Source organism: Oryctolagus cuniculus, chromosome X (genome assembly GCF_964237555.1).
Source record: "Oryctolagus cuniculus chromosome X, mOryCun1.1, whole genome shotgun sequence".
Taxonomy (NCBI): domain Eukaryota; kingdom Metazoa; phylum Chordata; class Mammalia; order Lagomorpha; family Leporidae; genus Oryctolagus; species Oryctolagus cuniculus.
In genome coordinates, this window is record NC_091453.1 from 17,767,251 (window position 1) to 17,785,197 (window position 17,947).

The 17,947-nt window shown below is 42.1% G+C and overlaps 1 protein-coding gene across 24 annotated transcripts in view; it reads right to left on the reverse strand.

Annotated features, from left to right (window-relative positions):
* DMD (dystrophin) overlaps positions 1-17,947 on the reverse strand; it is a 2,248,405-nt gene that overhangs the window by 72,102 nt on the left and 2,158,356 nt on the right. For all 24 annotated transcript variants that reach the window (XM_070067426.1, XM_051827673.2, XM_051827679.2 and 21 more), the window contains one exon: positions 14,831-14,988. In XM_070067426.1, coding sequence (XP_069923527.1) covers positions 14,831-14,988 — 158 coding nt within the window. The remainder of the gene's footprint in view (positions 1-14,830; positions 14,989-17,947) is intronic.

The window sequence follows — 17,947 nt, forward strand, 5'->3', positions numbered from 1 at the left end:
GAAAGGGACTTGGAACAGTCCCAGCACACAGCAAGACCCATGTTTGCTATTGTTATCAGTATAATCATTATGCATCTAACCAGAAACACAGGAGTTCTCAGCTGTGGCACAACTCTGTAGAAATTTTACCAGAGCTGTCATGTCTGTTCATGCTTTTTTTCTGTAAGATTGATTTGCTTGAAAGGCACAGTGAATGGGGGTAGGTAGGTGGGTGTAAAGACAGAGAATATTTCATCTACTGGTTCACTTTTCAAATGCACACAACAGCCAGGACTGGGCCAGGCCACGTGTGTGGCAGGAACCCAAGCACTTCAGTCATCACTCACTGCCCTCCCAGGCACATCAGCAGGAAGCTAGATCAGAAGTGGAGTAGCCACGACTCAAAACAGGCACTCTGATATGGGATGTGGGCATCCCCATTGCAGCTTAACCTTCTGAACTGTAACACCCACCTCTGTTCATGCCTATTCATCCCTGTTCATTTCTTTCTCGCATTTCTTTCTCAATTTGCTGTTGTCCTTAGAAAACTATTCTCAATATGATCTACTGAGAGTGGTACCTCAATTTCTCAGAACAGTGTACTTAGATTACTTCCTTTTGTAGGCTTACATGTGGTTTCTACTCCACTAACATCTCTGGATCAGTGTGTTCTAGTGTGTCTAGCAGATCAATCATCTAGCAAAACACTTCATGAAAACAAGGTCAACTTAATCATGGAAACATTGCACATTATAGCCGCCTCTTAAAATTCTTAACACACGTTATATTAAAAGCAAAGAAGGCCATTAGTAAAGGAACACGTTCGACTTTGTTTGACACTTCAATTTCCATGCTTAATAGTCAGGCATCCCAAGACCTTTACCCTTTTTTAACTTACAAGGTCTGTGAACAGTAGAAGGTATTAATGCCCTACTGGGCATTATGGGAAGTACCGTTCTTGGCTCTTTCTCTACACTTATCCAATTGGGATTTTTTTTCTTTTTGCTATGTCAATGACTTTCCTATCAGGTTGAGCTTATTGCAAAATCCCATCAACATCTTTAAGAATCCTGACTCTTATAGCCAATGAATTAGGCATTCTTCCCCACTGTGGGTAATGTTTACATTTTAGAATATACATTCTGGCTTCACATCAAAAAGCCACTGATGAAAATATGAAATAGGCCAAGGTCAAATATGAGCCATACCACTGCAGCCTGCACCTGAGGTCAACACAAATCTACCATCCAGTCCTCTGTGGTTGTTGAACTATGACTTCTCCCAGTTCTATGATCACCTAGCCTCTGCTATACATGTTTCTCTATGGTGGTAGACAAGGACAATGAGAAGCTTTGTCACAAGAATTTTAAGTGTTCAGCTACAGTGTGCACCATAACAATCTCTTGCTCCACTGGTCTAGAAACCAACATTAACAAAATAATCCTTTCTAGCCAGCAGACAAACCTTGATAGCAAGGCAATAATTTGAAATGCATTACTAATTCAGCTGGCTTGAGATGCCCACATCCCATTTGGAGTGCCTGGAATGGAACCCCACCTCCACTTTCAATGCAGCTTCCTGCTACGAGACCTGGATGGAGTTCCTGCTCCTGGATTGGGCCCTGGCCCGGCTCCAGCTGTTGCGTGCATTTGGGGAGTGAACCTGTAGATGGAAGAGACTGATCTTTCTCTCTCTGCCTTTCAAATAAAAAGTTATAAAATGAGTTTATTGGTGCTTATTCCAAATTTATATATATATATTACATATTTCCTAACTTATGTTTAAATGACTGTTTAATAAGGGATTAAAAGGCATGCTGCAGAAGAGGAATTCCTAGTTAATATAGAAAGTTTTAATGGTTTCTGTCCACTCTGAAAGACAGAAAATGTGACTATGAGTCAGCAACAAATGTAGGTGTAAAACATAAAAGAAGGAAGCTGTGTGTCTGGGATACATTTCTAAAGGTATAAAAAGTGCAGCATAAGGAAATTATCTCATTTCCCTCACTGCTGTTGGAATCCTTAGGAAACAAGTGTCTAATTCTGGTGGCTACAACTGACCTAGAACTTAGAGCAGCCTTGGCAGAGAGGCACAACGATAATTAACGGGTTTGAAAGACCTGAGGAACAGCTTAAGGGAATTGGGATTATTTAGCCATGAAAAGAGAGAATGAATGAGCAAGAAAGAGTGGTTGAAGGGGCAATTTAATAACTGTTTTCAATTACGTGAATGGCTCTTGCATAGGGGCCTGTGACCAGCTGTTCAATCCCTCCACTGAGAACACAACAAGAAGAAACAGGCTTAAGCAGCATGAAGAATTTAGGCTGTAACTCATTCGGAAGAATTTCCTGATGCTGAAAGTTGTTAAAGCATTAGTGTGAATTACCAAGGGAGGCTGTAGAATGTTCTCTTCTTTCAAAATACTATAGATGCTCTGGTGCTTAAAGGTTGGAAATTTTCAAGTTTCTCTCTAGCGCCTAAGATCCAAGATCCATCATTTTGGCTCTTTTAAAACTGCTCGCCTATGCCAAGTGACAGTACTGAACACAAGATATGGGGATTTACTTTCTTGCTCTGTTTCAATCCTTCATTTTTACGACACACCATTCTGCATCCTAGTGGTATATTCCCTCTCCTTTTATCCGGCAATAAAGAAGGAACGAATTAAAAACCAGCAAAGCATCCATAAAGATCTAACAGAACTAAAACTAAAACTCAGCTAAAATTACGTTTTGATCACTCTAGCAAAAACATATAGGGATAGACTGAAACAGCTGGAAGACAGTGTGATGGCATTTCAGGCACTGACATGATCTTTGTAGTCTATTCGTTGACATACTTACAGTTCACAGATAGACTCTTCTCTGGGTATCAAGGATGACCTTGCCTACACCGTTCATTGCCAGTTTCAAGCCATTTAAGCAAAATCTCTGAAAAAGGCACTTTGCCCTGGGTTTTGTTGGCTTTGTTTTGTCTTTGCTTTTGTGTGGACAGCACCTCGCTTTTGCCCTCCTATGGCTGGTACCCCAAAGGGAACACTATCGCAGCTCCTTCCATGACGACAGCCACAGTTTGAAACACCATTCTTTTCTGTTGGTCCTCACCTCTCAGCGACTGTCCACAGCATGGAGGCTGAGGACGGAGGCAGCTGCCATTCCTGCTGCTCTCACAGCACATTACAGGGAGGCCTGATATAAATGTCATCTTTATACAAACGTAACAAGGTACAAAGACAGCTGAAGACATCACAACAGCTTGGATTTGAAGAAATTTAATTACCTATATAATAAATCCGAAGGCCATTTCATGGAAAGTGTGGAAGTGGGAGACTGGCCAGGGTTCAGAGCACCCTTTGGGTTTCTCTGATGTTGGGCATTCCATAAACCCAGGGGCACTCAAAGGCCAGCTGGCTGCCAGAGGGTCAACCTGCTTCTCAGTTTTCACCCAGGCTAGCAGTAACAACTCATGGCTACAGAAGGAATGTAACTGGAATATTTCCCCCCAAGCCCTGTAGCTCACCCACCGGAGACATATACGTCATATTTTTAAGAAGTCAACTGGCATCTCAATTGTGAAGTAGGCAAAAACCCTGCTGACATTTAATGAACTGAAATAATTAGGATATAAAGAAGTAAGAATTATGCAAGAGATTGTGCTCAGTAACTCAGATAAAAACAAGGAATTACCTCTCCGGAAACAATCCTTGACTATATTTCCTTTGCTTCTTTCCTAAATGGCAGGTTATTTAAAGGCAAGAAGTATGATTCTGGATCCTTGGTAAAGGCTTGTTGAGCTGAATGGTGAGTGGGAATTAAGCAGGAGTGTGATGATGGAAGGAAGGAGCCGGCATCCCATATGGGTGCCAGTTCAGTCCCTGCTGTACGTGCCGGGGAAACCGGAGAGGATGGCCCATGTACTTGGGCCCCTGCACTCACATGGCAGACGTGGATGAAGCTCCTGGCTTCAGCCTGGCCCAACCCTGGCTGTTGCAGTTGGAATGAACCAATGGATGGATGATCTTTCTCTCTCGCCCTCTCCCCATCCCTCTGTAACTCTTTCAAATAATAAGTAAATCTTCAAAAATAAAAAAGATCCACATGAAAACAAAACAAACAAAAAACTCTACTTAGTCATCCCAAAGAGCAAAAAAATTAAACCTGTAACGATTGAGGAGTATAAAACAAAATAAGTACCTTCTCAAACTGCCCCAAGTTTACTTTTAAGCAGTTTCATATAACTGTCTATTGGTTTGTCTGTGATGATGCCACACATAAAAGGTTAAGAGACATTGTCCAGACTTAAAAGGGAAGTTCAGAATGACCTGGCTTAAAACATAGGAAGGGACCTCAGAGATGGGTAGCATTGCTCTGGTCAGTCGTTCTCAACCCAGCATGATGCTGACAGTGTTTGGAGACCTTCTGCTTGCCCTCACTGGAGGGTGGGAGCACGTGCACTCTCAGCACCTAGCAGACAGGAACCAGGCTCTTTCTAAACATCCCACACTACACAGGCCAGTTCCCCAAAACAAAGATTTAGAATTATCTGGGCCAAAGTGTCAGTAGTGCCAAGACATTAGATCCCCCCCCACCCCGTTCTAACGTTAGCATATTAAATAACCATGGTGCATTTGTCAAAACTAAGGGACTAACACTGGTTCATCACTGTGAACTACACAGCCGACTTCTCTGGAAGCCCTGCAGAGCAGGGAAGAGGCAGGCAGCTGTCCTGCACTACACATAAATGGGGATCTATGGTAGGCCTGCTCAACTGCTGACAGGCAGCGAAATGCCACACTGGCTCGCCTACTGTGCACAGAGAGAACAGAATAGTCTAACAACAACAACAACAACAACAAACCAAAAAACCCAAACTGAAAGTCACAAGGCAACATTCTAAAATTGTAGACCCTGCTTCGAAATCGGGTTGCCTCTCAAACAGCCAAATCTAAGCAATGTATGTCAAGATGAATAGTCCCAGACATTTATCGAATCATGGAAAATAATTATGCCAACAATGTAAGAGCAGGTCGGCTAGTGTGTGTGTGTGTGTGTGTGTGTGTGTGTGTCTAAGTTTTAATTTTGTTTAGTGTAGAGTTCCTGCCCATTTAAAAGAAAAATAATAACTAAATATACAAATATTGAATGCATGCACATGCATATGCATGAATAGAATTTCCAAACATTCTTATTGACAGAAAAAGGTAAATTTATGAACAACACTGGGGGGCAAACCACAGATTTTTTAAAAGGTTAATCTCTTCTTCCTGGCTATTCTTATTTGGCATTTTCACTAGTAAAATGTACTGTTCATAAATCCAAATAACCATTTTAATGCCACTGCCATTGTTAATAGGTAATGGCATTAATAGCCAGCAGATCAACTTTTCTGGTTCTGATTGTAATAGGCCTTAGCATTTGGAAAGATTTGCTGCATTTAAATTTAGCCAAACTGTTTTGTGAATCATAGTCTGTACACAAAGATTTAAAACTACAAGGAGAATGGCTAGTCAGGGTCAGACAGAGTGGGACGGGCCGTTCCTGAATGTTCCCTGAGCCGTTAGCACAATTTCTTTAATAACTTCTAAATCTACCAAGGGCATCAGTGGAATATTTTACATAAGAGGAGGAACAAGAACAAGTTGTAAAGAATATTAATGACTCTTCTTCCAAACAATCCCAGTTTGTATGAAAATCAAATGAGTGATACAAAATAATCTCCATAAAACTATTCAAAACCTGTATGTAACACATAAAACAGAAGGAAGGTGACTTTTTGATCCTCTTAGATACCGATACTTGTATTTTTCCTTCGAATTGTTGAGCAAACTATAGGGCAGGAGCACAAGGGATCATCTGTACTAGGTTCCACACAGTGTTTCTTCTTATTCTTAGTGTATGCTACTTCTGTTCAGTACACAGGCCACACTCTGTGTACAAGATTGTTTTCTGCATCTTCTAGTTCTGTTACAAGAAGATCAGGTAAGACTTTGCTGACCGGGCTCAGCTTTGTAAGAAGCACATTAATCCACTTGGCTTTCTACTTTTATGATATTTAGCAGAGAATCAAAGAAGCTTGGGGATAAGTAATTCTGTTTTAACTTTATGTTACAGATGAGGAAAGGCCCAAATAGGTTAAGGAAGCAGCTCAAGATTATTGTTTTAATCCTAAGATATGTCTGCTTAGAAAGTCTTTACAACTGGAGGCCAGTATCTTTGGAATCTTTAATTTGGGAGTGAGAGTCTCTCTTCTCTAAGTAAGGAGCATTACTTAGGAGCACGCCCAGGTGCTAAATCCTGAACTGGGTTCTAAGCGATCTACTGAGAGTCCTGTGAAGGTCTAAGTGAATACTCTTTGGTACCTTCTAAGTGAATACACAGTGTATCTTCTCTGACGCTGCCCTTCCCCCTTACTGTTGCCATGACGAGTCCTTCATGCCATTAGAGGCTATGGCAGACATGAGCTGCAGTCTCTGACAGGTGCAGGTCAACATACAGCGAAGTAGTAAAAGGGAAAGAAAGAAAAAACTGCACTGCTTCTGAGGGCTTGCTACCACAGAGCTCACGCTGTATGTCTTTGGTATTAATATCAACAGTGTAACAAGCGAAGCGCTCCTCTGAATTAGTTTCTGCAGAAAAACACAAGCCTAATACAACACTGGTGTTCTCCCTTTCCTCTTCTTCATCCCCCAGTGCCCCCTCATACACTCCGCCTCAAGGTGTTTTTGCAGCCATGAAAGTGGGCTTATGAGTCCCCACGCTTCCAGGATCTTTTCTTGTTTGAAGTAAGGATTGAGAAGTCAACAAGTGTCTTCCTTAGACCAGAAGTAGTAAAAGGCTTCCCGTAACTACTGTCTTGGGTTGAAATCAAGTATTTTACTTAAAGTTCTGAAGATAACGAGCAGGTTGGAGGCCAGTGGTTACTGCTCTAAATATTAATCAGGACTCTGAATCACCCATTAAGGATAAAATCAGCCCAAACAATAACACATGGTGATTAGCTACTCTTCATTTACATGTTCAAGGACAACCTCCTGACCTCTCGCTCTGCACTCCACCTGACTAATAAACCAATTAACACCACGGCCCTAGGGAACCTAAGCACAATTTTAAATCTATGCAAATCCCTAAGTATACTCAGAGTTATTAATTTATGCTACAGAGTTCTTATTTAACAGAAAAGTTTCACATCTGCATAGGCAGGCACAAATATATAACTAGACATCACGGAACACGCTTTCTCAAGTATGCATCAGGATGTATGCAAAGGCACACAATATAAACTTAACTCTTCCCTTAGTGCCTCCTACAAGTACATACATCCAGTTCAGGAAAACACAGAAATTACAGGAATGAAAAGCAGCGCTGGGAACTCCAGAGAACTGCAGTCGGCAGGATGACCATAAAGCATGAGGGACTGTCGGGGTGATGTCTTCACAAGCAGTGGCTGGGACATGACTGCATGTATCTGCCTGAACTCCGGGTGCTGACTGGCGACTGCCGTAAATTCTAGAGCACCGAAAGACCATGTCGCTTTAGAAAAGAGGTAATATAAAAAGGTTTCAGTGTTTTACCAAAGGCCAACCGAAACACTAACAAAATCAAAACACCTAGCTGTTAGATCAGGGAATCAAGGCATGCTAAGGGCCTTGGACAGAGAAGCAGATTCCAGGGGGAAATTTTGTACTTTTTCTCACCTTAAATAATCTTTGGTAGCAAGATCTTTCCATTAAAAAAAAATTATCCAACCTACAACCCGGAGAGAAACATGGAAAAAAACACAAATGGTCAATGTTGAGCTCATGCTTCCTCATTTCCCTGATTTGGGGAGGGTGGAGGGCAAGTTTCCTTGTGAATTAGAAGACATGGTGAATAAAAAGGAGTGCAGTGTGCACACACACACACACACACACACACACATTTCTCTCCCCTTCGTAGTTCTACCTTAACTTTTCGGAGGGAGGGAGGGAGGAAGGGAAGGAGGGAAGGAGATAAGGAGATAAGGAAAATGGAAAATCAATAGATTTGGTCACAACAATGAAGTGCCACTTCCAAAGAAGAATGAAAGGGAAATGACGCGTGCTTTTCCTTAGCAGTAAGTGTACAAACAAAACAGGTTTCAACTGCAACACAAACCCATCTTCAAAATATTGGTAAACAAAATACTTGTCAATGCACCTTGGGAAGTTAACTAAACAAAGCACAACAAATTAAATGTGAAGCTAAACTCACAGCTTGTAATTTTTAAAAGTAACAGCAATTGTAAACCAATGGTCAACTCAAAACAATGAAGGTAATATTCTGAGAAAATATCATTCCTGAAAAGTGCAGGAATTTTAATCATTTGCCCATGAGCAGGCCCAGTAGGAGCTCAGGTCTCTCAGCATTCACAGCTTTCTTTGTGGAGGGCTGAGTTAGACGATGAAGGGTCTAACTTCAAATTCTGGGTAAGGTTACCTCTGTTTATGAATGCCAATCAGCAGTTACTAGTGACTATCCGTCAGTCCATAAATGACGTAACAAGGTGATCTATGCAACCAAAGAGCCCACAGTTTGATCAGTAAATTAAAAAAAAATAAGGCAGGTACGATTTCTAGGAGTTATTTTAAGGATGGAAAATATAAAACATGATCAAATGGCCTGGGGAATGTTGTCTGCTCTGTTACAAAGTCTCTCGACACAGCATTTCAACATCTGCAGAAAAGCAGCATCTCACGACTAACACCTCATCTGTAGATATTTACTTGTAGATAAAAGAAATTGTTAATCTTGGCAGGATGTCCCATGGTACTTATTCTCAAGTTGTGATTATCTTTCATTTAAATAATCATAGCTAGCATTCAGTGGGCATCTCCTGTGTGTCTGCCATGGTCCTAAGTGCTTTGTCTCCATTGGCTCACTTAATTCTCATAACTAGCTCAAATGCTTAGGGCCCAGGAAGGTTAGGGAACATACCCATGGTCCCACATAACAGCAAATAGCAGAGCTAGGATTTAGGCCCACACAGTCGGTCTTCGGGGACTGTGCACTTAATCAGTCTGCCACTCACTATTCCAGATACTCTAGAAAGATTTATTATTTATATATGAGGTACATATATATACTTGTTCTCAACAGTTGAGGTTGTAATTTATTCTCATTTCCATATCATTCTATATTACAGCAACTGTGAATAGATGATATTCATTTTTGTCATATGAATAGAAAACAGAAGACAGATGAAAAAGCAAGTTACTCATTTTGAATGCATGAATACAACAGGAGGCAGGAAACAGATGTAAAATAAACAGATTTGGACACCCTAGGAGTAGGTGAAGCATACTGAATATAAAGTTGGTATCCTTGATTCCATCTGAAGAATAAAGTCCTTCAAATGTTTGCAAAAGAAAATACCGCAAAGACTGCCATGGTGGAAGGGGGGAGACACTTCTCAGGGCACTCTGGGAGTCATCTAAAAGTATGGTTTTCCCACGAAAAGTATGACTTGGTTTTATTTAAAGATAAACTAGACTCCTGCACTTGGGATTAGTGTATATTAAATAAAGATGTGTGTGTTTGTTTGGGTAGATAAGATGATTTATCCATTTCATCTGATTACAATTGAAAATTCATATAGAAGATCACATTAATACTTTGTGAGTTCAGTTTAGGATCTACACTACTGGTCAAAGTCATGACATGATATGCATAATTGCACAATGTGCAATATATTCATTCTGCCACACTGGACCTCAATTTCCTCATCTGAAAAGGGAGAGATGGGGACAACCCCAAGGTCCCTTCAGGCAGTCTGTGTGACTCACTGCCAGGGCAGGCTTCACCTTATTTAAGGTCACACAGATCAATCTATGCTCTCCACAGGGATGTTTCCACGGAATACGAAAGAGGAACACTCTGATGGGGCATTAACTGAAGCTTTATTTCTAAAACAAACTAGCTTCAAAACCACCACTACCAAAGAGTCAATTTCTTAGCAAACAGGCAGTATGCAGTTAATGTAGAAACACATCCTGTTGCCTCATTTAGTATCAATGAAGAGGCCACGGTCAAAGCCCCAACCTTGTAGTGAATAGTCCTTTTTAATTTCTTTAGATGTGACTTCATTTCCCGCCTTAATGGGTAATTAAGTCCCTTCAAGGACCTATACTGATTTTTAAATAGATAAAAATTTGTATGTAGACCTGATGGGTAGTTTCCTTTCCTCTTTTTGAGTGGTTAGTGGGGGCAGGGTATAGGCTAAGGCCACCTTTAAAAGACCATCCACGGAGGCAGGTGTCATAGTGCACTGGGGGACCCTGGCATCCTATAATGGAGTACCATGTCGAGTCCCGGCTGCTCCACTTTCGATCTAGCTTCCTGCTAATGTGCCTGGGAAGGCAGCAGAAGATGGCCCAAGTGCTTGGGCCCCTGCCACTCATGTGGGAGACCCTGGCTTTGGCCTGGCCCCAGTCACTGTGGCCATTGGAAGATCTCTTTGTCTCTGTCTCTCTCTCTGCCACCCTATCTTTCAAGTAAAATAAACCTTTTCTTTAAAAAAAAAAATATCATCCAGGGGTGTGTGTTTGGCCCAGTGGTTAAGATACCTGAGTCCCATATTGGAGTGCCTGGTCCAAGACCCAGCTCCACTTCTGAGCCAGCTTCCAGCTAATGCGCATCCTGAGAGGTAGCACTGGGTATAGCAGGATGCTTCTCGGGATGCCCCCATGTCGTGTTCGAGTGCCTGAGTTTGAGTCCCAGCTCTGCTTCCAATTTCAGTTTCCTGCTAATGCATGCTCTGGGAGTAAGTGCTGGCTCAAGTACTGGGATCCCTGCCACCCACGTGGCAGACTCAGACTGAATTCCAGGCTCCTGGCTTTGGCCTGGCTCACCCTTGGCTAATGCAGGCATCTGGGGAATTAAACAGCAGACAGAAGATCTCTGTCTCTCTCTATCCTCCCTCTCTGCATGTCAAATAAATACAAAGTTTACAGACAGATCACCCAGACACCACTGCACATGAAAACTCATCTCTCTTCCTGCCACTATGGGGCCCTTGTTCAAATCAGAAGATTCAGTACATTTCTATCTGTTCCAACGTGAACAAAACTGTTTTCCAGTAGGTAACAAAAAACAAAGGGAATAAAAGCACTACCCTCTCCAGTCACCTTCCACGATGCAAGGAATCCATTTGCAGGAGAGAGGAGTACTTCAGTGCCTGTTTCTTTAGGCACGGAGAACCAGCAGCCTTTGAGTACAAGGTTGCTCAAGGAGCCAGCGCAGTCCCATTCCCAAAGCCTTACACTTCAAACAAAGGGCAGAGGGCATATGCACTCCTGTTATCTTTCCCTACAGCAAACATTGTATTTTCACGCACGTTGCACAACGAAAGGCAAGGTGACCCGCCAGAGCACCTGGCCCAGGGAAAGCACATCAGGGCCAGGAGGTGGACTCTGAGAGAAGCATTCATAATGGATCCATCCAACATGACTGCAAATCACAGCAACTTGAGAGACTCCCAAAATCTATGTAAGCCTCACCTGGCTCCTTTCACAAAAGAAATGCACAAGATCCTACCAGAAACATCCAGTTGTCAACAATTCCAATTCATCTCTCTTCCCCCAGACACTTGGCTCTCCCGTGGCCCCTGCTTTACTATTGCGCCTCTTATTCTACCTAGGACCCAGGGACATGTCTGTTGTCCCATCTCGGAAGGCTGAAAAGCAGAATTATGAGAAACTGCAAATCTGGAGATGAAGCGGCAAATGTAGAGGTAGGCCTCCTGGACTAGGAATCAAACTCTTCCACCAGCTGAGGGGCTTTAGGGCACAAAAAATTGCTCTACTACTTAAAAACTAATAAAAACAAATCTTCTACAAAGCCTGTCCATTCATTCCTATTCTCCTCAAAGTATGGCGAGGACTGGGGCCGGCGCTGTGGCATAGCAGGTAAAGCTGCCTGCAGTGCCGATATCCCATATGGGCACTGGTTCGAGTCCCGGCTGCTCCACTTCTGATCCAGCTCTCTGCTATGGCCTGGGAAAGCAGTAGAAGATGGCCCAAGTTCTTGGGCCCCTGCACCTGCATGGGAGACCCGGAAGAAACTCCAGGCTTTGGATTGGCCAGCTCCAGCCTTTCAGCTACTTGAGAAATGAACCAGCGGATAGAAGACTTTGTCTCTGCCTCTCTAACTCCACCTTTCAACTAACTAAATAAATCTTAAAAAAAAAAAAAACAACACACGTTTAGTACTGGATTTAGAAGCCTAAACTTTTTCTGTACACGATGTTTTTTTGCATGAAATCCTGGAGTCCATTTTCCAATTCACTATTTTTGACCATCACTCTGTGTTCAAGTAGTCTGAGAATGTGTTTCTTTTTATGCTGTTGTATACATTTTTCTTTGCCAGATTTAATGCATCAAAGAAGTGTGTTCATCTAATAAGAAAATGCTCAAGGAAAACAATTCAGAACATACAAACTGGTCGAGAGGGAAGAAAGAGGCACCTGTCACCACTGTTCATCTCTTGACTGATTTCTTCCCCATGTCACAAAACATGTTACAAAGAGCTTGGAGACCGGCTAGCCAGGAGGCGTTTGACTAATAGGCCAGGATGGAGCGAGTTCAAAGTTTCGGCAGTGAGAAGGGGGCACTGCTATGACAGAGCTGGAGAAGTAAGCAAACTAGAGACACGGGGTTAACGAAGACGAGGCCTCTAGCAAAAGGCCACAGCAGGCAGAGATGGAGTGGGCTGCTCTCCCGATGAGGAAGGCAGCACCAGGCAAAGCTGAGCTTCCGCTCAGTAGCCTCTCTCCTAACAACATGAAGGCCAGAGGCTGCAGCGAGGGTGGCCACGGCTGCTGATGCGTCTGCACAGTGGTGTGACAAGACACAAAAGCCCCAGTCTACCCAGAGCACTGCCCAGCCTACTCTGCAGCACAGATGATCAGCACTTAGTAGAGCCGACAAGGGTTTTATGTTCTGAACCCTTCACTCAAACCAGCTCACCATATAGACACATGTGTGTATATACATGCAGAGGAACACGTGCATCTCTGTTTCATGGCTACAATGCAAAATGCAACTGGGGCCAGCTTTGTGGCGTGCGTGGCCAGTCAAGCTTTCACTTGCAATGCTGACATCCCACATCAGAGGGCTGGCTGAATCCCAGCCGCTCCACTTTTGATCCAGCTCCCTGATAATGAGCCCGGAAAAACAATGGGAGAAGGCCTAAGTACTTGGGCCCCTGCCCCCCATGTGGGAGACTGGAATGGAGTTCCAGGCTCCTTGTTTCAGCCTGGCCCAGCCCTGACTGGTGCAGCAATTTGGAGAGTGAACCAGCAATTGGAAGATCACTTGTTAGCTCTCTCTTTCTCTCTCTTGTGCACGTGTTCTACCTTTCAAATACATAAATATTTTTAAAAAAGAATACAAAATGCAAGTGAAACTTGATTAGGGAAACTTGAAAGGGAAAACAACGATGAGGAAAAGAGTCACATCACTGTAGGCTCCTTTGTAGTTGGATTTTAAAATATAAAATGAGTCTGGATTAGTTATGGCCATTAATAATCATTGCATGGAAGTTACTTGTGTTTGCATTCTGGAATAGAAATATGAACACAGCAATATGTAAAAGCAAACTTGGGCAGGGAGAGTCTATTCACATTTCTGGAATTTGGGATGAAAAATGCATTATCTCTCCCTATTTTATCATTATAGATAATTTGCCAGCATTTTGGCAAAATAATCTAAATAATCTGTACTACTCTACATAGTAGATTTCTTATGTGTACATTCAATCACGGTGACAAATTAACTACTAAACTGTTCCAATCATCTAAATATTCAAGGTCTTCTGCAGGAAGCTGCCCAAAGTCTCATCCTAGTCTATGGTCAGAGACCACAGGTCTAACCCAGTCAGCTCCACAGCTTGTTCCATTTTGTAAATCTCGGCCATGTTAATGGGATTTGAATGGATTGAGAAATCCCCTACAAGGAAAACAGCCCTTAGCATTAAAAAATCAGAACACTGTGAAAAATGTGGTACTGCAAGTACCTGACTACTTCAACGCGGGTGGCATTACATTAAAACAACTTCTGAAGAAAAGGCATCTGGATATATATATCAAAAGCCACAAGAATATTTGTATACTTTAGTCTGGTAATCATAGTCCTGAAGATTTATCAAACTTCAAAGCCAAGAACAGAATGCATAAAGATGTTCATTATAGCATTACCTACCTTACTCAAAATAGCATTACCAAGCACTGTAAACATCTGTCAGTGGAGTGCTCAGGCATTTGGGAAGAAGAGGGTGATTCTGGGGCACTGAGCATGGTGTAGGGAAAGGTGGCACAGAGAAAAGCCAACAGGGCAGACATTAACAGAGTACAAACCTCAGCCCTTTTCATAAGACTGTGGAGTTTCATCGTACAGGCCTTGTAGTAGGAAAATTTCAAAGCTGCAAAGGAGGATTTTTTAAAAAAATGATGACCATGTTAACATTTAACAGGCCGCAACAGACTTGGGGAAAAACCAGGAGACCGAGACACTCACCTACAAAGGTTATTTTCTTATTTACAAAGCGCTTCTGTGGCAGAAGCGGGAGATTGATTCCCTCCTACCAAGCTCAGGAGCAGTGGGGTCCCTACTGCACATGCAGATGTCTTTTCCTTCCTCGGCACTATCTTTGTTCCCAAAACCCAGAGTCCCAGAAGCTACTTCCTACAGAGGTTTCAAATATGCCAAATCACGGACCTACCACCTCAAAAAAGAGCTACAGCGAGAAAGCAAAGTTATGTCGTTTTTTTTTTTTTTTTTACAATTAATTTCTAAAATACAAAAGCGTAAGTATGTTACTTGAGAAGGTGAATAACTTACAAACTGGAAGCAGCTTCTGACACTTGGTTCAATGTTACTGCCCCCAAAGGATGCAACTTCACCCAATTGTCTTGGTATTTGGATAGAGTCATGCAGGAGGAGGCCCAGCCTCCGCTGGTCACAAAATCCTGTTGAACTTGCCACTTGCTTGAAAAGGTCTACAGAAGGAAGAAAAGAATTGCAACAATAAGAATAATATAGCACTAAATGGATAATAATAGAACCTAATGTCTAACTCAATTCCAGTACCAAGAATAGTCACTATTACCACAGAGTGGTGGTGGGCGGGGGAAGGTGTTCCTTCTAATGTATGCTAATCTGCACATTTATTATTTTGTAGGCTAAGTTAATCACTACTGTGCATATATAAAGATACATATGTTTATAGATAAACTATAGCTCTGCATGAGATGCAAGTTTATATACAGCTTTGGCACTAGAATTTTCCCTAAGCCAGAATACAATCCTCTGGGAAATATTATATATATACATATATATGAGGAGTTTCAAAAATGCACAGAAAATGGAATGAACAGATAAGTTTACTATGGTGCATAAATAAATTTGAAATTCATGCATATAACTATAGGATATAACCACTGTCATGTAATAAATGTTTTAGCATTAGGAGCCACAGAACTAGGCCAAAGCACCATTCCCTTTGAATATCAGAGATGGAAAACTGAGAATTCTTTATGACGTCACTATGATTGAGCTTCTGTAGGTGTGCCCACAGGATGCCGCGCATATTGTAATAAGCTCACACCCACTATTCTCTGTCATTGACTTAACATGTGTTTGTCTTTTTAGCTGCAGAATGAGATTGCCCTGAGGACAGGAACCATGTCTTGGTCAACTGTGTGTCCACAACAGGTACCCAATACATGTGCATGACAGAATGAAAGAACATAGCAAATGCTTCCAAGGAATGTTTTGTTCTCAGAAATACAAGCATTGTAATCATACTCTCTATTCACTCAGAAGTTGCCAATAAAGGTAAATCCAAAAAAAGCTTTCTGTATCCATAAACCCCTCTTAAACTCTAAGAATTAAATAGCTTAGCCAGCTATCTAAGATGGTCAGAACAAAATTGAAACCACATGCATAGCTTTGCACCATCTCTCCATTACGCATACATAGATTATTTTGGGCAAAGTTATGAATTATTTTTAAATGTCTCACTTTGCAGTTAATATTTTAACAACCTTTATATTCCCTCTTAGTCGTTAACTTGAAACGGAATCTCAAAATGCCCTTAATGATTCAATTTTGTATTTACAACGTGATACATAAGGTTAGATTCGGCAACCTATAATTAATAATGACAAATTTTAAAGAGGGAAAGACCACAAGAATATCGTTTTATCCAAAATATGAGGGTACTTCAAAATGTTCATAGGAAATGAGAAATAAGAGGTAAATTTATTTTGTGGAAAACATTTTTAAATCCATGCAATCAAGGGGGTCTTCAAAAAGTTCCTGAAAAAGAGGTATTACAAAAAGAAATAATGCATGGATTTCAAAGTTGTTTTGCACACAAATAAGCTTACCCTTTAATTCCATTTTCCAAAAACATTTTAAGGACCCTGGTACAATTCTAAATGGCTAAGAAAAGGGGCAGCCATTTGGCCTAGCACTTTAAGTGGCTGTTTAAATTGCCTACATCCCTTGTCAGAGAGCCTAGGTTCAAGTCCCGGCTCTGCTTCCAATGACAGCTTCCTGCTAATTGGGACCCTGGAAAGCAGCAGGTGATGGCTTGATTATTAAGGTCCCTGCCTCTCATGTGGGAGACCTGGATCAAATCCCCAGCTCCTGGCATCAGCCTGGCCCAGCTTTGTCTACTGCAGACATTCGGGCATTTGACCAGCAAATGGGAATTCTGTCTCTGTCTGCTTCTCAAATATTTTTTTTAAAAAGCTGTTTAGTTATTTTTCTTTGGTTCTTAGGATAAGAAAATTCAAAGAGAGACAACATAAAATTCACAGCTAAAATGGTTTGTGGGGGGCCAGCATCCCATACGGGTGCCAGTTTGAGCTTGTGTGGGAGACCCTGAGGAGGCTCCTGGTTCCTGGCTTCGGACTGGCACAGCTCCGGCCATTGTGGCCATCTAAGGAGTGAATCAGTGGATGGAAGACCTCTCTCTCTTTCTGTAACACTGCCTTTCAAATAAATATATAAATCTTTAAAAAATAAAATAAAACGGTTTGTAGATTTGGCTGCTTATTCCTAGAGGAGAGATGAGCAGTAGGACAGAGTAGCTTTGGAGGAATTCAGCCTCATTTTTCTGTGGCCTGTCTTTAAGCTTAGCACATCCCCTCATTTAAGTGTGACCAGGCCTTAGAGCAAAATAGAAAAGACCAGATAGACTTGGTTTGTTTAATGTTCCTACAACAAAGTTTCCTCCATGTATTTAAAGGGAAAAAACAAGCACAGTGCTTCCCAGTGGGAATGGATGGTTTCTGGGTCCCGTACGAGGGATGGTGAATATCCATCCAGTGGCCTTATATGGTCTGGCCAAGACAAGCACAGGTGGCACTCGAAGTTCGATAAACCTATGGCAGGCTAATTCTCAAGTTGATAATTTTGTTCGGCCTGCAAATGTGGTTAGAAAAATCCAAATGGCCCTTGGCAGAAACAAAGGTCCCTACCCCTAAAACCCATCACTTCTCTAGTATTTGGGTTTAATTGGGATCTACAATTTTTTAAACTTATTTGAGAAGCAGAGCTACAAAGAGAGTGAGATAGACAGGTGGACACACGGACACACACATACACACACACACACAGGGGTGGGGTGGGGTGGGGGTGACACACGATTCCATTTGCTAATTCACATCCCAAAAGCCTGCAAAAGCTGGGGCTGATCCGAGCTGAAACCAGGAGCTGGGAACTCAATCCCGATCTCCCACATGGGTGACAGGAACCCAGGTGCCTGAGCCATCGCCTGCTGTCTCCCCAGCTGTGTATCAGCAGAAAGCTGGATTCGGGAGCCACAACTTCAACTCGGATGTGAGATGTGGGCATCTTAACAAGGAAATTCTGTAGGGTGGTCCCTACCCTTTAACCAACAGTAAGCTATGTGTCTCTCAAATGATAAAATGTTAGTCACGTCACCGA